This window comes from Rissa tridactyla, chromosome 19, assembly GCF_028500815.1.
Source record: "Rissa tridactyla isolate bRisTri1 chromosome 19, bRisTri1.patW.cur.20221130, whole genome shotgun sequence".
Lineage (NCBI taxonomy): Eukaryota > Metazoa > Chordata > Aves > Charadriiformes > Laridae > Rissa > Rissa tridactyla.
The window spans coordinates 5825237-5847416 of NC_071484.1; the positions used below are offsets into that span (position 1 = coordinate 5825237).

Genomic DNA, 22180 nt, shown 5'->3' on the forward strand with positions numbered 1-22180 from the left:
CTGCTGGGCAACCGGGGACGCTTCTTGGGATGCTCAAGTGGCCGTTATCTTGTTCCCCTTGTTCTTTGGGGAGAAATTACAGGGCTCGTCCCGGAGAGGAGCCCGCGGGAGCGTGGTCTGTCCCCTCCCGCAGCACCCGCAGGCAGGGAGGACGCGCTCCCCGTCGGTGCGGGACCAGTCCGTGTCCGAGGGGGTGTGCAGGGCGTCCCCCCCACTCAGAGCAGCATCTGGGGCTGCTGGGTGAGGCTTTCCAGGCCGGTGCTGCATCGAGTCAGGCAGGAAGAGCGGTGGTTTTCGGGCTGCCCATTGCATGAAGCGAAGCCTCGGGTCTGGTCCCTGATGGCCGAGGAGTGCCGAGATGAACCCCCGTGTGGTGCCTGCGTGGCCCTTCCCAAAGATGCCGGGGACACCTCTGCACTGCGCCTTTGGGGCCACCCATGGACACCCCGTCCCCGCTCGTGGCCCCGGGGTGTCTCGGCACAGCGTGTCCGGGTGTATTTGTGACCGGCAGCTGCCAGCTCCAAGGTGGTAACTGGATCACAGGGCTCGGGTGACCTTCGCGCCTCGCCAGGGCTCAGTTCTGGATGTCCCACCAGCTCCTGGTCCGGGGTCTCTCCCCAGGAGCTGGGCGGTGGGGACGGTGTGTCTGCGAGGCGCGGGCTGCAGGACGGCCATCCCCGGCTGACCCCAGCCCCTGCCATGGGCAGCTCCTCCGCACGGTGTCCCTCTGCGGGCCTGGGACTCTTTGCCAACGTGGATCGGTCCTGCAGAGTCCAGCGTTCAGGACAAGCTTAACGCGGGCAAGAAGGTGCTCGTGGCTTGAGGTGCCTGTCCTTCTCCTGCTGCGGTGGGGATGGGCTGCAGGACACCAGAGCGGCACACCAGCCCTTCCAGTCACATTTCTTGCCTGCAGAGAGTTGGTTGCCATCCCACCTCTGCCTTGGGCCAGCTACGGGGTGACCGGGAGTGAACAGAGAGGCTTTGACTGGCCCGAGGAGTGTTGTCTGGTGCTAGAAACTTGGAAGAAGTGGGTTATTCCCTGCTCCGGCACTAACCTCCTAGGAATGCCGCTGCTGCTCGCGTCGCCTTGCCTAAGGCAACTCCTTGCCGAGATGCAAACCCTGTTGCTTTCTCTCGGGGAGCCCCCCCAGATCCAGTCTGGGCACCCCAAAGGTGTGGGACTTGTGCCGGGTTTTCCTGACTCGCCTGGTCCCCCCCATCCTGGTCCCTCTGTCCTCACGGCGGGTCTGTCCTTCCTCCCGCAGGCATGAAGCGACCCCTGAGCCCATCTCACAGCCCCGAGAGCGGGCTGCGGCTGGTGGAGGCGGCCGGCTGCCCCCCGGGCCAGCCCGAGCAGCGCATGAAGCGGGAGAAGAAGCACCAGTCGTTCACGCTCTGCGAGGTCTGCAACATCCAGCTCAACTCGGCCGCGCAGGCGCAGATCCACTACAACGGCAAGTCCCACCAGAAGCGCCTCAAGCAGCTCAACAAGGGGAAGGTGCCGGCAGCCCAAGGTAGGATCCGTCCCTCAGGTCAAGGTTGCCCAAAGGCTGCTCTTGCGCGGGGGCAGGTGCTCCGCTGGGCTTGGAGCGCTGGATTCAGGGGATGTGTGGGAACGCTGGGCTGTGTCCTCGGTGTCTGTCACTTGCTGGTCTGCCTGAGCTCTGGGGGCTTCCCCACCCCACTGTCATTGATGGTTCTTCAAGTGATTTTGGGGCCTGAGAGCCCACGGTGCTGCTCGGACGGGTGGGCACGTGCGGGTCCTGTCCATGGGCAAGTGCGTCACTGGTACTCTGTGACTTCATGAGCATCTTCTCAGGTGTCCCTAGGTGACTTGTGCGGTTGGGATGAGCGCATCCAAGGGTGGAGTGGTCATTACTGGGTTACTGGCTCCCTGCTCTCCAGGTGCCCCCTTGACCCTCCAGCCAGGCTGTGACCGTGCTGAGTTTGGCTGCTGTTGACTCAAAACGCTGCTTAGATTTTGGTGCCGAGGGTCGAGGGTGGCTTTCTCAAAAGCTCTCAAGCTTTTCCAATACGGTTGGAGGGTTTTGTTGGAAACTATGATCTGCTGAAGGTTCACCTGGATCTTTCTGTTGGGGAGCTCTGCCCTGGCAACCCGTGTTGACCCGCTGTGCCCGGGCAGCGTGCAACTGCCTTGGATCCCGCTGGCCCTTTGACAAGTAGCGTCCTTGGCAAATTGTCCCGTTGTGTTGGCTTGGGTGTGTGTTGGGGCGGGGGGTGGGGTGTCTTGCTGCTTTCTTGTTGCCCGGGGAGGGCTCCCGCAGTGCGTTTGCGCAGGGAGGTCACTGGCCCCAGTCCCTCGTGCGAGGGGAGCCGTTACCTGCCCTCAGCTCACCGGGGTCCCAGCGAGCGCTGGGTATCGTCTGCTGCGTCACCAGCGCTTGACGGGCCCCATGACAAACCAGTCGAGCTGAGCCGCCTGGGGTCGATGTGTTTTAACAGGGTCGATCCGTGCGGGTGAGGAGGAAGCACCAGCATCGCAACAAGGGCAGGGTTTGTTTTCCATTTGTTTATCGCAAAAGCCAGGTAAGCAGCGGTGGCAGCCGAGACAGCTCCGTGCTTGCCCTTGGCAGGACGTTTTCAGGTCCATGGCTTTGTTTCGCCACGTGCTCAGGTGACGACGGGCTGAGCGCGCGGGACCTCGGGCCTTGCAGCGTTAGGAGACGGAGGTGTCTTTTCTGGGATGCTCCGGTGTCCGCCCTCCGGGGGGGATGCGCTCGGTGGCCTGTTTCACTCACTGGTGGTCCACGTGATGCTCGGGGAGGGGCGGGGGGGGGATAGTGGTCTGAGGCTGCTGTGAATTGGGGACGGCTTCTCTTTTTGGACGGTGGAGCTGCTGTTAAATTGCCTAATTATTATAAAACACCTCGGTTGTGTGACGGCTGGCAAGAGAGCAGTCTGGTGTCGTCCCTGCAGGCAGGCTCGGCGTCCGCTTGACGTTCGCAGCTCCGGGAGGCGCAGTCACGTATTAACTAGTTGACGGGCTGCAGCACGAGGAAGGAGCACGTCCTCCGATGGCTGGACAAAGTCTCCGCGCCAGAGCAGCGTGGTGGACCCCGTCACGCTGACCCCGATAACCAAGTCTCTGCCTTCCTGCCTGCTTTTCCCCTGATGTCCCCTCTGAGCCCCTCTTGCTAGTTCTCGGGGGCACTTTCCGAGCGGACGCGAAGGGCTGGCGCTCGCCCCGGGGGGTGCGGCTGGGGATCCCGGCCCCTGGCCCGGCAGCGCAGAGGAGATGCTGGCGCTCGGCGGATGCTGGTGCGAGGCGAGGGCTGGTTTGCCCTCCGTGCCGTCTGTCGGCATTTACCTGCCCTGGGCCCGCGCAGACGAGCACTGCGGATTTTCTCCGGCATCGAGGCAGGGAACCGTGCCCAAAATGTCACCCGCAAGGACTGACCGGCTCCGCCTGAGCCTTTCGCTGACGGGGTCTGCGTGGGCTCGGCAGCAAACCCAGGGGGTTTGTCTTTCCTGGGGCTGGGGCAGTGCCCGGAGCCCCGTGTCCCCAGCCTGGGGGTCCCTCCGGACCCCCTGCTGCCGTCGGCGGGGGGTGGGGTGTCACTGGCTGCGCATCCTGTGGCTGGCACCAGGGACACCCCACTTCGAGCTGCGCTCGGTGGCCGACTTGACAACTGCCCTCCTTTCCTTACAGACTAATTACAAGTTGGATTAATGAGCTGAGGTCTCCAAAGCACTCTGTAGCTGCTCGATGCCTTTATCGGGTGTGAGGGCGGCGAGAAGTTGAGGGGATGGGGAAGGGGCAGGAATATGCTGGAATCCTGTGAAACGGCGTGTTGGGTGCCAGCCCCCCGCTGCCCCTCCGCGGCCCCCCAGGAGCTGCTCCGCCGACGAGCGGTGAAGGGCTGGAGTCCAGCCCTGGTTTTGTCAGAAAATGTTTGTTTAATGACATCTGAAGGGCTGGCAAACAGATCTGCAACGCAAACAGCAAAGCAGCAGCGGGTTGCAGGGTGGTAAAACCCGCTGTGTTCTCCCCCAGGCCTCTCCCCGCTCCCCCCCCCCAGCCCTGTTTCGCATGATGGGTGGTCGCGGCAGAGTCCCACGCATGCACAGCGTGATGCTTTCCGGGTACCGGGGTGGCCGCGGTGCTCGGTGCCATCACTGCTGTGCTCACTGGTGGCTTCTGGCACGTCTGCGCCGGGGGGTCCTGGGTGCGAACCTGGACCCCTGCTCTCCTCCGGTACTTTCTATCCCACCAACAACCAAATTTCCACAAAGGCAGGAAAGTGCTGACGGGACCAGGCTCGCAGCCGGGTCGGGAGGATGCTGGTCCCCAGCAAAGCGAGAGGGTGGGCAGCCGGGCGCTGCGGTCGGTGCCAGGGCCCTGGCTGCGGTGCCCTGGCCTTGGCAGACCCCTGGGGATCAACCTGTATAAATACCTGCTCCCGCTAAAGACGGGGCCGGCTGGAGCCATGAATTCCTAGCGTGGCAATGGTCATCTCGATGCCAAATCCTGCCCTCCCCGGTGGTGGTTTTGTTTGAGCAAAGGTGTCTGGGGTATGCAAAGGAGCCGGTCTGTTTATCATCGGTTACTGACAGATGGAAATATCGCCTGCTATTTTAATGGGAACAGGGCTCATAAATTCCAGCCTGCAGCTTCCAGATTCTCCCCTCCCTGGTCCCGGTTGGGGCTGGATGGGAGGCTGTCCAGGGATGAGTTTCCTACCGAGCCAAAGAATCTCGGAGCATGCGAGTGCGTTCTCTGTGCTCCGGCGTCATCCCCGACCTCCGCCAGCGTCCAGGGCCGGGGACAGAGCGTCGCAGCCCCGGGGGCTTTGCTGCGCTCTCAGCCTCGCGCGTGCTTCGCTCCGGCGTTCAAGGTGAAGTCGGCTTCTGCTGGCGCAGGGCTGCGATTTGCTTATGTGGGGAAATTACAGGCGGCATCTGCTCCCATCGCCCCCCCCCACCCCCTGCCTCCTACCCCCCCGCGCCGCCGCGGTGCCCGGGCAGGACGCTGCTCCCGCTGCAGCCCGCTCCGCTCCTCCGGAGCCGACCTTCTCCCCCACGCTTTTGTTCACAAATGTCATTTCCAGCTTTGTCACTGGCAACCTTTCCCAGCCTCCCGAGGCGTGAGCGCGGGGCGGTGGGGGGGGGGTGGTGGGCATGTGGCCGCCAATCACAAATTAGAGCTGGGAACCGGCTGACGCGATGCCCGTGTCCCCACCGTGCCGGTCGCCTAGGGTGCCCCAGCACTGCCGGTGTTCAGTGCCACCCGGCCCCGCGTCACCTGCGCTGGGAGAGGGGCTGATCCCCCCCAAAGCCACCGTCTGGGGAGGGGGGGGGACCAGCTCTTTCTGCCTTGCCTGGGTGGGCTGGGAAGGCCGCGGGTGCTGCTGGTGGGGTGGCAGGAGGGGATGCGCGGGGCTGGGCAGAGCCTGGTGCCCCATCACGCTCCTCTTGGACCCCTTCACGGGCCAAGCCAGCGCCTTTGGGTGCTAAGAAGGTGCACCCGGTCACGGCAGACGTGGCCCCATCTCGGGTGGCCCCGCGTTTGCCCAGGCAGGTCCTGGCCAAGCCGCCGCTCCGGCGATGGGCTCAGCCCGGCGCAACCCCCGGAGAAGGCGGCTACCGCGGGTCTCTGAGATCGTGCCAGCCCTGGGGCAGCCTTGGGAGGAGAAGGGTGGTGGTGGGGTGTTTATTGAAGACAATGGATTAAATGAAATAATTGAGTTAGGCAAAGATGGGATATTCCTTTGAGCTGGAATCTCTGTCTCGCGCTGACATCTACAGCTACATCAAAGGCAGCTTTCGCAGGCGCCGCTCGATCTTCCCCGTTTCCCCTCTGGCTCCTCTGCTCAGTTAATGCTGCGAAGGCTGTAATCACTCGCGTTTTGTGGAGCAAGAGCCGTGGAGGAGCTTAGCTGGCAAACAGATGCGATAATCAGTATCATTACAATTTATTAGCTCAATGCCAGAAAGACCCCCAACTTAAAACCAAAAAAAAAAAAACCAAACCCAAAACCAACAAATTATTGTTCATTAGGCATTTTCTTGCAAGGCAAATCACAGATTTCTGTTGTCTCGTGTTGAATTGCAGCGCAGCAGCAATTAGATACGGGATGTCCACAGATGAAAGATGTTTTCGTGTTGCAGATGCCAGTTCAAATCCAACTGGGTCAAGAGTGATTTAATTACTGCCTCTTAATTTTTTTTTTCGAGTGTGCCCAAGAGTGAGCTCAGTTTGCTCTGGGTCTCCTCGCGTTCCCGCAACCAGGAGCCGGAACCCCCCCGTACTGGTGCCAAATGAGCAGAAATAGCTGTGCCCCCCGCCAAGAACAGGGAGCGGTGGCTGCGGGGACAACGTCCAGTGTGGTTTTTGTGCGGGTGCAAACCGTGGGGTGAGGGCAGGGGACAAGGCTCTGCTGCCTTCCCTTCTTCCTCCTGCATGGCCCCAGGGGCTGCCCGTCACCCGTCCATGACGGGGCTGAGCTGGAGCATTTCAGGAATTTCTTGCTGTCCACTGCTCACAAAAAAAGGCCCTTCTGCTGGTGTCCCAAAAAAGTCACGGGGTGTAAAAAGCAGCCCGAGCTGCCGGATCCGCGTCCCCGGGCCCTGTCAGCTCGCATCTTGCTGAGACTCGGAAGGAAAACGCTCTCCTCCCTGGCAGATCCGAGCCGACAGCAGCTCCGACACCCTTGGCAGGGGCGGTGGGTGCTGGGGGTGGTGGGAAGGACACCCTGCCGGTCACCTCCTGCGCCAGGAGGGTCCGTGGGAGCCCCGAGCCCGCCTCAAACCGCCTTTCCCGGCTCCTCCAAACCCAGTGCCGAGGCCAGCTGTGCCCCGGGGCTCATCCATGCCACGAGCTCTTCCTCCGCTCCAGGTGTCCCTATGGCGTTTCATCCCCAGCCCCTCCACGGGGTTGCCCGCTGCCATCCCCCAGTGCTGGCCCCGGAGCTCCCCGCACCGCCGCCCCCCCCTTGGCAGCGTTGCATGGGGGTAACTGCTCCTGGTGAAGGGAAAGATCCCGGTCCCCCCCCAATTAGCCGCTGCGCTGTCTGTCTGTGCGCGTTTGTGGAGCAGAAAGGTTTGAGATGAGCAGAGAAATCGCTGTGACAGCTTCAGCATCGCTGGGTCTGCGGCGCAGGGGACAGCCCCCAGGGGGGGGACGTGGGGACCCCATGGGAACCTGTGTCCCTCCGGGGACCTGGGGGGGTGCCAGCTGAACAGACACCCCCCCCCCCCCCCCGACTCTGGCAGCAGGAGGGGCTGCTTCTGGGTGCTGGGGGGGACCCACTCCCCTCAAACATCTCCTGCGTCGCATGGAGGACGGTTTACCCGCACGAAAGCATTGGGTTGGGGTGTTAAAGGGGGTCCCCAGGGGGGTCCTGGCGTGCTGCATGAAGCCGGGGGTCCCTGGTCATCACCCAGGCCGTCGCTGGCCTGGGCCAGCTGCTCTCGGCCAGCAAAAGGGGGGTTCCCAAAGCCTTTGGCACTGGCCAAGGAGATCCATGGGCGTGCGTTCTGCGTGGCCGGGATAACCCTGAAAACCAGCCGGAATGTCACCCGGGAAAGCAGAGTGCCCTGGCGTGAGGAGGGAGGGGAGCTGGGGGGGGCTGACCGTGAACGCCAGCCGCTCCGTGATCCCGCTCTCGGGGGTCAGCTGCAGGGGGGGTTTCCTCCTGCCTTCCCCCTGCTGCTCTCTGCTGTCAGAGCTCATCAGCCGTTAATTACCAAGAAAATGGGTGCCAATCTATTTTTATTCTTTTTTTTTTTTTTTTTCAATTTCATGTTATGCGCAGAATCCTTTAATTGCCTTTAATAAACAGGGTGATGCTCGGTGGCGCTTTGTCTGCAATAAAATCTAATGTATTGATTTAAACAATATGCAAACAGGCAGGATTAGAGTCTAATTGGGGACTAATCAGGGTGCAAGGGCCATGTCGCTGGTGGGGCCGGGGCTGGGCTGTCCTCGAGGTCCGGGGCAGACGCTGGGGACGTGTTGGGCTCCTCTGGCCGGGATGACCCATCCGTTACTAGCCCAGGAACCCCGCCAGGAGCTCCACCAGCCATGCCACGGTGGGGAAAGGCGGCTTTTCTGGCTTCCTCCTTAATCTTTGCGGTGGTTTTGCTGCTCTCCTGCTTTGGGGTCCTTTTTTTTTTTTATTTTTTGAGAAATTTGGCAGGGAAAGCAAAGGATCCGGCTGCCCCGGGAGTTGTTTGCTGGGCACGGCCGAGTGGGTCTCTGAGCGTAACGTCGGATGACAGGAATAATTATAAATATCGGGGGGGAAAAGAGCAGTTGGGAACGAGAAGGAGGGATGGGTGGGTGGGGAAGGGCACGTGGGGGGTCTCGCAGGGGCTGGACCCCCCCGGGAGCAGAGCCCGTACCAACCGAGGATGTGGAGGCAACGCATAGAGTCGTAGAATGTGTTGGGTTGGAAGGGACCTCTAAAGGCCATCTAGTCCAACCCCCTGCAGTCAGCAGGGACATCTGTAACTGGATCAGGTCGCTCAGAGCCTCATCCAGCCTGGCCTTGAATGTCTCCAGGGATGGGGCCTCCACCCCCTCTCTGGGCAACCTGGGCCAGTGTCTCACCACCCTCAGTGGAAAGAACTTCTTCCTAATGGCTCATCTAAACCTGCCCTGCTCTAGTTTAAACCGTTGCCCCTCGTCCTATCGCTACGTGCCCTTGCAAACAGCCCCTGCCCATCTCTCCTGGAGCCCCTTTAGGGACTGGAAGGGGCTCCAAGGTCTCCCCGGAGCCTTCTCTTCCCCAGGCTGAACCCCCCCAGCTCTCTCAGCCTGTCCTCACAGCAGAGGGGCTCCAGCCCTCGGATCATCTCCGGGGCTTCCTCCGGCCCCGCTCCAACAGCTCCGTGTCCTTCCTGTGCTGAGGGCTCCAGAGTACCCCAGGTGGGGTCTCCCTAGAGCGGAGCAGAGGGGCAGCATCCCCCCCCTCACCCTGCTGCCCACGCTGCTGGGGATGCAGCCCAGGACGCGGTTGGCTTTCTGGGCTCGGGCTCCCCTGAACTTCCCACGAGCCGACCCGCCCCCGCCCCCTGGGTTAAACCATCATCTTTAATACTCGGCTGCGACAGACGCGGCATCTACCCGGGCGGTGATCGATAACCTCCTCGTAGCCCAACAGCAGCGGGGCTCGCGTTTGAAGCTTCCGTGCGTTTAGCCAACATTGAGCGAAGGACGAGCATACGGAGTCCTCCTGCTCGGTTGGCCTCGCCTGCTCCCTTCAGCTGCGAGCAAAGATGATTAAAAATAGCTTTTCAGATCAGATTTGAATAACCCGGAATCTCAGTGGGGGAAATTTAATGGGGTTTTTTTGTGGTGTTTTTTTTTTTTTTTTTTCCACATCTTAAAGATGTTTGCTGGGATCAGGTGTCACTTGAAGAAGTGCGGTTGTGTAATTGTACATTTTCCTTCCCTCTGCTCATTCCCAGGTTTTTCCCTTCCCCCTTTGGGGCTCGGGGATGTCCCTCGGGGCTCCGCGGGGAGCAGCCGCCTTGTCCCAGCCCAGCTCCGAGGGGCAAGAAGGGGAGCGATTTCCCCCGTCGCCGGGACCTGGCAGAAAAGCTCCGTTTTGCTGAATGTTATACCAAAAAAGCCATTTTGATACTGCAAAAGCCATTTCGCGTAAGGGAAAAGGGCCCGTGGGCTCCGTGCGAGCCCAAACCCTCCTCTCTGCACATCAGCCTTGTGCCGGCCCATTAATCGGGAGAGAACTGCTCCCTTTTTAAATCCTCTGAAAATACCCCATTAACTTGCTCTCCCTCTGAAAAGCCCAGCTATTCAGCTTATCGTGGATTAATAACTGTATCATAATTAATCTCCGATTTTTATGGAGTCGGTAACTTCAAATAAAAAATAAATTGATTAGCCGTTAACTTTTGCTCAAAGGATTTTCTGGATGCGGTTGCCTTCCCCGTTGGGGCGCTGCCCCCTCCGCTCCGCGCCCGGATTCCTGCCCAGAGGCTTCAGGGATTATTTTTTTTTTTTTTTTTTCCTGACACACTTATTCTAAAATGATCCTTAAATTTTAAACTCTCAGCCAAAAAAAAACCCAAATGACACGGAGGAGCTACCGGGCTTGGCTTTGCTTTGTTGGTGTGTGATGCTCGGAGCGAGGAGGAGGTCGGGGGGGGGGGGGGGGGGTCACAGTGGGGGCCAGGGTTGATGCTCTGCTGCATCCGCGGGAGGGGTTGGCCTTAAAAAAATAAAATTAGAGACCAAGCCAAAAGATAACAAACTAAGATACGGGCTGTGTCCGTCCGAGGGGGGCATCCCCGGGGATGGGAAAAGCGGAGAGCTTTGATCCCAACACCTGGTCCCGTGCACGGCCGATCCCTCCTCTGATAACGTGCCAGGCAAATTTAGTGCTGCTTTGCCCCCTGCCCCCCCCCGCCCCTTTTTTTTTTTTCCCCTCTTAAAATCACTCTCATCAAAAGGCTGCGGCTGTTCCTGGAAGCTGGAATAAGGGACTTTAGTCCTTTCAGTCCCGGGGAGATGCAGCATCCCGGCGTGTCCGACGCAGCATCCCGGTGTGCCGCTGCTGGTGCCAGGGGTGAGCTGGGACGAGCTATTCGGGACGGGCTTTGGGGGAGCCATCGGCTTAAATCCCAGCTTTGGGATACCCAGAGGGGTCTGGCCCTTGGCTGAGCCTTCTCGGGGGGGGTGGTGGTGGTGGTTTGTTCCCGTGGGACCCTGCGTGGGTGCTGGCAGTGGGAGCGGGGAGGGAGCGGCAGCCGTCGGCTTTGCCCTGGATGCTGCCGGGACGTCGGAGTCAGGATGTCAGAGGCTGAGGACAGAGGATGCTGCTGGCACTGGTGATTTACCCCCCCCTCCCAAATCGGGAGGAAATTGCCTCGTGTTATTTTTAAGCACTGTATTTTGTGAGCCGGTTATGCTTAATCTTGGATTTTGCTGTAATTTTCTTCCCATTTGGTTTGCTGTCAAGTTGCAACAACAGCGTTTTACGGCCACTTAGCTCAGGGATGCGCCACACGTGATCTTAATTAGAAGTGGATTAAGAGCGACGGGGAACATGTAGCCGTGGAATATTTCACGGATTCCCGTGTAGCTTCAGCCCAGCGGATTTGGGAGAGGAAAGCCTGGGATTTGTTTTAAGTGGGGAAGAAAATGGTGAAAGCGGCGGCGACCCATGAGCGTGTCTCAGCTCGTTAGATCTCACTGGCCCTGGCCCCAGAGAGCACCGAGCCTGGCGGGGACGAGGTCCCCAGCGGGGGACGGGGTGCTCCGGGGTCAGGCAGCTCCGGGCGTCGGAGCCGGCCGTGTCCTGCTGGAGGGTGTCCGGCTGCGCAGCCTTGCTCCTTCCACCAAGGTATGTTTTGCTCCATAAATGTCCCCAGGGAAAGGTGAGGACGCATGGGACCTCGGTGGCCCTGTGGGATGTGACCATGGTGGGGACTCTGCTGTTCCCGGGGTTGGGGACAGCCACTGCCTGCTCCGGTGTGGGAGGGGGGCGAAGCATCCCGCTGCATCCCACGCCGGCTGCTGTCGCCGGGGATCAGAGGTGCCGGATGACAGAGGTCGCACCGGGCTGCGCGTGCGAGGGCCGCGCGTCCCTCCGAGGCACCGTCCCAAAGAGCCCCAGGGCTGAACGGATTGGGGCAGGGGGGGACGGGACCGTGGCGGGGTGACAGGGACGTGACTCGCGCGGGGGTCTCGATGGCCAGCGAGGCTGGGAAGGCAGCTCGGCCCCCCACTGCGTCTCTGCACGCGTGTGCACACGCCTGTGCCGCTCTCCCCCAGAAAAGCGGGGGGGCAGCCAGCTTTTTTTCTTTTGTTTTTTAATAAAAAAATATTTTTTAATAAAAAAAAAGGAAAGCAAACAGGGAGGGGGGTTAGGTAGGACTGAGCGGGATAAGCGCGAGCAAAGGTTTGTGGGTAGTGTAAAGCTGTCACTGTGATTTAGGGTCGGCTGGTTAAACTGTTTTATGTTCACAGACAGTAAGTCGTAAGCAATATAAAATTTTCTATGAAGAGATGATCTCCCCTCGTCATGCTTTATGCCATCTTTCCCAGATTGATCTCTCCTTTTTTTTTTTTCCTCTTTTTTCTTTTTTTTTTTTTTTTTTTTTTTTTTAGAACCCCGCGGTGGCGCGGTGCGGTTGGGCAGAGGGAGAAAAAGGGGGAAAATGTGGTTATTTGAGAAACGCCAAGAAGAGCCCGAGCCCCGGAGCTGGGGTCTGTGCCCGAGGGGCCGGGGGGGATGGGGGGGGGCCGAGCCGCGGTCGGGGTGCTCGTCTCCCTGCGCCTCACCCTGGCGGCTGCACCCCCTTTTTTGGCTGTGTCAGGCCGAGGAGGGCCGAGGGGACTGTTAGGATTTGAGAAAAGCCATAACAATTTCTTGTCGTTTAGACAATTATTCCATCACCTGATGACCCCTCCCCACCCGGAAAGGGGAATCAGGCAAAGCAAGGAAACGCGAGGGCTGAAATATAGATAGATTTAATAGGATAAGACTAAATAATTAACAAGAATACTAATGAACAAGTATTAATCCCGATGCTAATATAAGATATACAAGAATTATCCTCAGCCCATCCGTCAGTGGACAGTAAACGTCAGACACTGCGAGCGCAACGGCTTTGGGAGGAAGGGAAGGGCTCAGGGGTCCGGCACCGGGGCAAGGGGTTTCTCTGGACCGCCGCCATCAAGGGAGAGAGAAACTACGCAGCAAATGTTCTAATTTATATCGAATGTGACGTTCACGGTATGAAATAATCCTCTTGGCCAGCCTGGGTCAAGTGCCCAGGCCTCGCTCCTCCTCATCCCTGCGCCTGGCGAGGCTTGAAAACGCCGAGACCTTGAATCCCACACAGCCTAGCTGGCTATAAAGTAAATATTTTCACAAATTCGGACACTGGCGTCTTCCAAAAGTGGATTTTCCCCCAGCATTAGAAGGGAAATTAGTCCTGTGTTGCTCAACCCGGGAAAGGGACGCAGGGTCCGTGATGCTCCGTGGCCGCGCAGGGAACCCGGCGAGGCATCGCTGTGTCCCGCCGCCAGGGACCGGCCGTCCCGGTGCTGTCGCGGCACAGCCGATGCTGCTGAGCCCCTGCGTGCCGGGGGGTGGCCGTCAGTGACCGATGCGTGCCCCGACGCGGCCGCATTTCCCTCCACACAAGGAGCCGGTGGCCCTTTCCCTGCGGCTCCCGCCGGGGCTGCAGCCGCCTCTCCGCTTCCCGTGCGCGAGAGGCGACGGTCCGTGGGAGCAGGACTGCGTTGAGCTGCAGTCATCGCACCATCGCCTTAAATTAGGTTGCCTGCCTTTTTTTCCTTCGCCTCCGAGTTGTCGCCGCTTTTTGAACGCTCGCGCAGGGCGCTGCCCCGCTTCACCTTTGGTATTTTCTACAGCCACAGATTTACGAGTAATGGTTTCATTTATTTCGCCCTTGCCGCGTCAGCGGGAGGGTCTCGGCGTGCCCTGCGCCACGGCTCTGGGAGCGTGTCCCCGTCCCCACAGTGCTGCCACGCAGCCAGATGTGCTCCCCGGCAGCGGCGGGTCGCAGGGAGGCCCCACCCCCAGGGGGCAAGGGGTTGAGGGGGGACCTCGCGGGCAAGACCAGGGCCAGTGTCACCCCCTGGCTGATTAAGCATCCGGAAAATTTTTGGGTAGCTGGTTGCCATGGCAACCCCCAGCTTGAGCCCATGTGGGGGCTCAGGAGCCCTGTGACCCCCACCCCTGGAAATCATCGCGGAGCTGGGGGGAGCCGGGATGGCAAACGCGTTTCCCCCTCCAGCCAGGAGGATGAGGAGGGAGGAGGAAGGCGGCTGCCGGGGGGGCTGTGGGGGGCAGCCCTCGGACAGGGGAAGGGGATGACGATGCTGGGCCGGCGTCGGATGCTGCATGGCCGGAGCTGCCGAGGCTCTGTGGGATTGGAGCTGGGGCTGGAGACCCGGCCGGGGGGGGACATGGTGGCAGATGCGCTTGGGGAAGGCGTGAGGGGTTCCACGTGTCCCCGTGGGCTGCTCCCGGTTAGTGCCCGTCACGTCACAAAACCTCTTCCCAATATTTCCAAGCTGTTGGTGCCAGTTACTGGAGGCCGGGTGCTGAGGGGGGCTCCGTGCTGGCAGCCCCGGGTGCCCTGGTGCCGGGGTGGGCTCCGTGTGTCCCCCCGGCCCAGCGGCGTGCGAAGAGTTTCCTTCGTGTGCCAAAGCGTGAAAATCCTCTGCCCTGATTCTTCCAGGAGGGCCCTCTGAAATTAGATGGAAAATATTACGCTCGCTCTGTGAAACTATTTACAGGTGTAATTTCCACCCCTTTTTTCCTGATAATTAAATATTTTTAGGTCATCCAGTTTCTCCACCCTGTTTGCGGACCTGGCCTGGATGCCTGCGTAATTAGACATCTCCCTGTGAAAGATGATTAAGGTGGGGGGCGGCCGCCCTGCCCGCGGCAGTTCCTGCGTTCCGGCAGTTGCTCGTCCTTGAGGCTCCTCGGGGGTATCCAGCCGGGGGCATCGCAAAGCCCCGGCCCCCCCCGGGGGTGGGGGGGTGACGATTGATGGAGCAGCCCCCATTGAATGTCCCCAGACCTGGGGACACGGGGGCCGTCCTCCGCTGTGACGCCCAGGCGGAAATTATCACGGCCTCGTTCCTAAAGGGTGAGAATTTCGAGAATACACGTTTAAGCAATTTTAAGCTGCTTTTTGGAGGTGGATACTGACTAAAACTGGGGGGGGGGGGAGGGGGGGGAGGGGTGTTTTAACGCCTTGCCCTGCAACGAAAAGGCCCTTAATGATGGCGTAGTTTCCATCAGGGTTTAAAGCCGAGACTTCGCGGAAGAGCTGGGATGAATGAAAGGGCGATATTGTTCTCCGCTCCTGGAATGGGGAAGATGAAAGTAGCCCGGAGAAGAAAAGCCGAGGCGTTGGGCTCTTTTCCTGGTTCTTAGCAACACGATGAGACCCGACCTTCCCTTCCTGGGGAAAATGGAGATTAAACCCCAGCGCCCGGCGTGGGGGGGTCATGGCAGCGGTGGGAAGTGCGTGTGTCGTCCCCCCCGCCCCCGGGGACAGCCATCACCGCGGGTCACCCCTCCACAAACACATCCTTAGCTCCCTTGGCTCTTTTTAGATGCGTAACAGCAGAAATCTTCAGGAAGAATGAATTAAAAACCCAAGATGCCCGGATCCCATCGGGGTGGGCACCTGCGCGGGGACGCGGCGGTTTGACCGGGTCCCTGCTTATTGGCAGGGGGGGTCGCGGGGCTTTGGGTTGGGGGGACACAAGCCACAAACCCCATATCCTTCTTTGTGTGAGAACCTCCCCCCCGGGCGGGAGGCTTCAGCCCTTCAAATGTTATCTTAATCCTGAGCAAACTCGGGAGCGGAAAGGTCAGCGCCCGCCTGGCCTGGGGGGGCTGAAACGCCGCTCGGCGGCTGAGCCTCTGCTCCTGCCAGGGCTCAAGTTACAGAGCAGAAGAAAACCGATACGCCTCCTCCAGGTGTATTGGTCTTGATCCTATCTGGCATCTTTCACCCCCAAATTATACCCTAAATCCTCAGTGAACAAAGTCAGACAGAAAGGCTCTGGAAGGCTCGGCAGACCTGGGCGGGGCGGGGAGGATCCTGCTGGTTTTTTATCCTTCTGTTTCTCTTCTCGTTTGTTGATGTGTTCGTTGCCTGATTCTGGTTGGTATTTGCCAGGCTAAGGCCCAGGGAGAGCCTGTCCCGCTCTCTCAGCCAGCGAGGAGTTTAGCGCTGCCCTCAGTAGGTTTCAGAGTAATCGCTCTGCGGTGGTGCCCGGAGCCCTCCCTCACAAAGAGCCTGGGGATTTGGTGGCCTTTGGGACAGCCCGTGCCCAAACTGGGCGCGATGAGCCACAGCTGGACCCGTTGTGCTTCCCGAGCATCCTCCCCACCTCCCTCCCTCCCCCTCGCGCGGCCGCTGCCTGGGCTGCGGGCTCGGCTTGAGCAGACTTGCCCGAGCGAGCCTGGGCTCCCCGGCGGGCGCGGGCGAACGCTCCCCTCTGACTGCGTATTTGGGACTCGCCTCTCCCGGGAGGTGTGCCATGAGCTGCCGGCCGAGGGCTGCGGCCGTGCCGGGACAGGCAGCCTGGCCCCTTTGCAGAGAAACCCCCGGTTTCCTCAACCGCTCCCTGCAACGCGCCGGCGCCCTGCGCGTGGCTACAACCTGCGTCGAAAAGCCGTGACTGCGGGGTGGTACGTGGCATCTGACGCAACGATGCCCGTTGGCTTTGATTTTATTTTTTTTCAGTGCCTCCCATGGTTTACGCGGGGATGGTGAAGCCGGTGCTCACGGCCCCCCGGGTGCCCTTCGCACTGGTGGGTGCTGGCGAAGATGCTCGGCAGCTGCAGCTCCGTCCCGCGGAGGACGCTGTGCGGAGAAGCGGCCCTGGGCTTTGGTCCCCCGGGGTGGGGGGGTGGCTGGCGATGCCCCCGGGAGCGTGGGGGGGTTTGTGCCGCTGCCCTGGGCCAGCGGGGGGGTCCACGTACAAAAATAGCAAGTTATGCACCGGCCGGACCCACGCTGCGCCGCTGGGAAATTCCAGTGATCCACTGCGGCCGGACAGGGGAGGGCAGGAGGCGTTAATGGCCGGGCTCTGTAATCAGTACCTGCAATTAGCCTCTGCTCCAGATGGCCTCAAAGGCTCGGCCATAAAACACGCCGTCCCACGCTGCCGTTCCTCTCCCACCCCTCCGTGTCACGCCGAGCCCTTTCGGCTGCGACGATGGCAGCCGGGACCTGCTGTCCCGCGGGGATCGACGCGGCACCGGCCGGAGCGGGGGGAGTATTTATTGGTGACGTTGATGTTCGCAACTCGAGGGGCTGCTCGAGGGCGGGCGGAGGACGGAGTGGAGGGCTCAGGGCTGGACGTTGGCCCGGGCTGTCCCTACCAAGGGGGCTGGGGGGCAGGAGATGCTCAAGGTGCCCATGGCTTGTGGTCATCGCCGGGGGAAAGGAGAGCAGCAGCCCCCGGATGGCTGTCAGCCGCCGGCTCCTCCCGGTCTTTACACCTCCGCGCTCCCCTCTGCTCGACGCTCGCTTGCAGTAACAGCAAACTGCTGATGACATTAAACAAATTAATATCGGGTTTAAATAGCCTGCTGGGAGGCTGGTAACAGGCGGCGCGGGCCCAGCTGTCAATCCCAAATTAGCGAGTGCCCAAGCTAAACTTACTGCTGCTGCTGCTAACGACCCCCAAAAGCAATACCCTGCCCCGGGGGGCGCGTGTGCCCGGAGCATCGGCGCCACTCGGGGCTCTGCAAGTACTTTTCAGAGCACCAAAATGCTAGGATTTACCCCCAAAGCGCCTGGTCTGGCTGCAGCACCCGGGAAGGGGATTTGTATCTCATGGTTTCCATCTTCGTTTTGGCTCTGCTCGCAGCTGAAGCCGGGGCCGGGGCGGGGCGGGGGGGGGGGGTGCTCCTGCGGAACTCTTCAAATTGTTTGACTTGAGGGAAGTATTTAAATCCCTCCCTGATCTCCCTTTTGGTGGTGGTGGTGGTGAAGATGGTTGTTTCCTGTTTTCACAAGCAGGTTTTTCATCATTTCCCTCTTTAAAAGGCACCATGCAATCAAGGCGTGAACTCCCCCCTCCCGAGAAGCTCTGGGGGCCAAAAATTCAGCCCCGAGAAGGTGCTGCCATCGGGGAATCCGACCGCCTCAGCCTTTGCTAACGAAAACGATGGGGAGAGCAGCAAACCCTGGTCTCCCCAATCCCACAAATCCCACAAGACTCCCATCGGGAGGAGCTGGGGCAGGCTCCCCACTCCCCCCGCGTCGCCCCACGAGGCGATGCCGTGGCTGGATCGGACCCTGCGCTTTTCCAGTGCCCGGGGCCGGGACACGCGGCTGCCCCTGTCCCCGTGGGGCTGCACCGATGGGTGCTCCGGGGCCGTCGGGGAGGTTGGACCCCTCTGGTGTGGGTGGAGGAAGCCGGGACGATGCTTTTGGGCAACCCCAAAAGCCGAGGGACGCACCGGTGGCTGGAGGGGGGTGCATGGCCGCTGTGTGCGGGATGTGCTCAGCGTTCCGGGGAAAGGAGGCAGTTGAGGGGGGTGGTCGGCCCAGCTGCGCCCCACCAGCGTGTGTGTGCCCCCCCCCACTCCCTGCCCACGGCGGGGGGGGGTTTGGGGAGCTTGGGCTGGGGGGGAGCTGCCGCCGCTGCGTCCCCTCCCTGAGCAAACCCCGCGGTGGAGACCCAGCACAGGGACATCTCTGCGGGTGCTGCCCGACCACGGCCACCCCAAAACAGCCCCCTGGGAGGGGGGGGTCCCGGGGACTTAGCTCTGGGGGGTGGGCTCCCTCCTCCCCGCTCAGAGTTTCTTCGTTTGGGGAGCCCCAGGTTCGCTCCGCGCCCGGCGGGGGCAGAGAAGGGCTGTGCCGGGAGGGGTGGACGGGACGGGGACGGGGACGGGACGGACCCCCCCATCGGCACGGTCATACCCGGCACCTCCGGCGGGGGCCGCGGCGGGGCCGGACGCGCGGGCGAGGGGCTCGCACCCCCCCGGCGGCATCAGGCTGTTAATTGGGGGGGTGCGCGGCGGAGCGGGGGCTGCGGGCGAACCCGCCCTCCCCTGCCCTTCCTCCCCTCCCGTCCCCTCCCCTGCCCTTCCTCCCCTCCCCTCCCCTCCTCTTCCCCCCCCCCTCCCCGCAGCCCAGCCGGGCGAGCGGGCGGCACCAGCAGCGCCGAGCGGAGGCAGCCGGATCCAAAATGCTTCTAGGTGGGTGAAACGCAACTTTCCCTCCCCCGCGGGAGCTGCCGGCCGGGGGTTTCTCAGCTCCATCGCCCCCCCTATTGCCCCCCACCGCCCCTATTGTCGTCGTGTCCCCCCCCCCCCCCAGTTCCTGGTCCCCTGCACCGGAGCCGTCCGCAGCTCCCGCCCGGGCCGGGGTCGCGGCAGCCCCGCGGTACCCGCAGCCCCCCGTGGCGGTGCCGGTGGCAGTGGGAAGGGGGGGTCCGGGAGGGGGCTCGGCCGCGGGGACGGTCCTGCCCGCGCGGACCCCGTCGGAGCGTTTTGCCGGCAGCGGCTTTTGCCGAGTGACTTGAGCCTTGAGAAAACGCAAATAAATCAAGGCGCGAGTGGTTCTTTAAAGGGAAAACCACATCTAATCGTTTCTTATTTTCCGGGTAGCTCTGCTGAGGTTGTGGGGAGGGGGGCGTCTTTTCTCCCCCTTGCGATTTTGACCACAGACTTTACTCTTTAATAGTGAAGAATTGAGGTTGGGTTATTTACTGCCAGCAAAGAGCTCCAGAAATGTGCGGTGTTGAAGGAGTCCGGGCTCGGGAGCGAGGGGCTGGTACCAGACTTGGCATCAAAACGCAAATATTGATTCACTGGTGGGGTCCCCATCCTGCTCCCACCAGGGCTTCAGTGTGCTGAATTACCCTTGCTCGATTTTCTTCTTTCGAAGCAAATCAGGTCGTTTCCATTCCCTATTGTCATCCTGCCCGAAAACCCATTTAAAGAGCTGTTCTTTTTCTTTGCATCGAGGAAGCCGTACCGTACACCCACAAAATGGTCCCTCCCAGCCCAGGCACACATGCAGCCTGTTTTTTCGGCTCCCAGCCTGCTAATCCTAATTACTTACGGGATTCAAGCTGAGTTTGATTCACTGCATCTTATTGATTTTTCCCAGGGCCGCAAAAAGAGGAAGAAACAGGTCGCGCGCTGACACGGCTGTATTTTGCCCTTGCTCTTCGTTTGGGGGTCAGCTCCGACTTGGGTTTCTGCTGCCCTTGCAAGGCGAATGTTTGATGCTTTTTGGGTGAAATGAGGCTGGGGGGGAGCGACCTTTGCAGGGAAAGGCTGGCGTGGGGGGGCTGCTGGGGGTGCTTTGCTCCGGCTGCGGCGCTCTCGGGGTCGCGGAGCCGCGGCGGCAGACGGAGCGTAACGCTGCTCTCGGACCCGTTCCACGGGCAGATTCGGGGCCAGTGGTTTCAGTGCTTTTTGTTATTTATTGGCATTGAACTTTCCGACAGGCTGTTGGGGCCGGAGCATCGCCCCCGGCTGCCTGCGCCGGGCAGGGATGGGGGTCCAGCGGGTCCCGCGGGCGGCGGCGCTGGTTCTCTCCATACGTGTACACACGTGTGCACATACGTGTGTGTGCATGTCTACATGCACGCCTCTTCCCGCGGTATCGCGGGCGGGTGCTTGCTGCGGCCGGGATGGGGACGTTACTGACCCGACACCTCTGGGAGGGCTCCTTGAGCGCTGGCGTGGCTGGTAGCCGCAGCTCCCCCCTGCGCCGTCAGCCGTCTCTTGGGGGTCACTTCAATTTTTCTAATAGTCTGAAACACAATCTTTTCTCCGTGAGTTGTCTTTCCCAGTCTCTCTGGAACGTGTAACGCTACTCGGGATACTTATCTGGAATTCTTGTTAGGCAAAGCAGGTTTAAAACAAAAAACAAAGAAACACTCCCCCCCCACCCCCCCCCCTCAAAGCTCGCTTTTAGCCTTGTGCTCTCAAATATGTAGGAAATGTAAAGCCACCAAAGCTTCCATTTTGAGCGCGTGGTGCCAGGGGCTCGCTGGCGATCTCGGTGCCAGGGTCGCGGTTGCTCTGGGTAGGGAACGGCGGTGGCCGCTCCCTGTGCGCGTTCGACACCCTCTGCCCCCCTCTCCCCCCCCCACCCCCCGCCCTGAGTTCCCAACGCCCCTTCAAAAAAAATGTGGGGACTCGGGGGTCACCCGGCTTCGCTCCACGTCCGCAGGGTGGGTCCTGATGCTGTGAGTTCGCTGTCGTTAATTGGGTGCTTAATGAGGTTTCCTGTCCTCTCCCGTCTCGGTGGGGTTAAGGGGGACAGAGCCTGTCCCCGCTCCTGGGTCTGGCTTTGGGGGTCCCTCATCTGATGGTGGGGCTGAGCTTCCCCTAAGGTTGTTTTGGGTGAATTTCCCCGTAAAGGCAGCAGTTGTTTTTATCGCCAGGGGCTCGCTCTGAGAAATGGCCTGGGGAAAACATCTGTCCCCTGGTTTCAAGTGTGAGCGACACCCCGGGGCGGGGGGGGGGGGGGGAGGTACGGGGGCTCTGAGCTCCTCCGACAGCCTCAGCCTTCCCTTCCGAGTATTTTTAGACCAAACTGTCATCTAATCTTGACCTCCGCTCTGATGGGGGCTAGAAAATATCACTGCGTTTCCAGCACCAAGCCGAGGGTCTAATTCACAAATTCTTTTAGACCGTGTTTATTTCTCCCCCTCCCCTCGCGGCAGCGATGGGTTGCGAACAGGTATTTTGGGCAAATGCGAACTTTTAGGAAGTTTCTGCGGGGACGATGTTCCCCAGGAGGCTGCTGGCGGCCGCGCTTTGATGGGCCGTTCCAGCGCCCGCCCGATGTCCTTAAGCTGGTCATGACCGCAGGGGCCAGGGATTTAACAGATTGCTTTTTTGTCCCTTTTCCGAGCGGGATTGTTAGCAGGAGTAGGCTGGCTGTCCCCACTCTTCTCCGAAGTGATTCCGTTAGCGCGGCCTGGGTAGGAGTGGCGGAAATTACAGTGAAATACTAGCGGTAGGAAATAAAAATCTAATTAAAAAATAATGACAGATGTGTGTCTGCTTCCAAACCCCGGGTATGACCAGCCTGGCCCCGGGGCAGTGCTGGGGTGGGGGGGGGGGCGCGGTTAGGCAGCTGCCAGCGCAAGCGTGACGGTGGCGACAGGGGAGGGGGGGGGAAGCAAAGGGCTTTGACCTTTCTAAAGCTTGGTGGGGGGGTGTTGTGTAGGTGGATTGGGGTCTGAAAGTCTCAGCCCCCTGTGACTTGCACCCCTGTGGTCTGAGCTGGTGGGACCCCCTGCAGGTGGGATGATTGCCCCTCACCCCCCCCCCCCCCAGCACCGCCGGGAGGGACTCGCTGAAGCCTCGTGTGGTTTCGCTGCTTGGGGGGTGGCATCGGGGACAGCGGTGACACCGTCACACGTAGTGGTTTGGGCCTCACCGAGGTGGTCTGCGGGCATCTCTCCGGCACTGCTGAGAGGGGACTGCCACCGGCCCGGAGCATGGCTCTGCCACCGACCTGCCGGGTGGCCCCGGCCATGTCACTTATCCTTTCTGAGCCCATCTGTCCTCTCCCGGCCCTGCGCTGGGCTCGGTGCCCTGGGGGAGGGAGGCACCTGCCTTCAGGTGCTTCAATAATAGAAATCATTAATTTTCACCGTTAATGGAGGAAACGCTGCGCTATGAGAAATGTGCGTTGGCTTCGAGGC

General features: G+C 60.8%; 1 protein-coding gene across 3 annotated transcripts in view; it reads left to right on the top strand.

The window, feature by feature from the left end:
* The window catches only part of ZNF385C (zinc finger protein 385C), a 60878-nt gene that overhangs the window by 5108 nt on the left and 33590 nt on the right, over window positions 1-22180 (top strand). For 2 of the 3 annotated variants that reach the window (XM_054224100.1, XM_054224101.1), the window contains exon 1: window positions 18651-18704. In XM_054224100.1, the coding sequence (XP_054080075.1) occupies window positions 18695-18704 (10 nt within the window). In that variant the 5' untranslated portion in view covers window positions 18651-18694. Of the gene's footprint in view, window positions 1-1265; window positions 1515-18650; window positions 18705-22180 lie in introns of those variants that run through there. The other variant, XM_054224099.1, reaches the window with a different exon arrangement.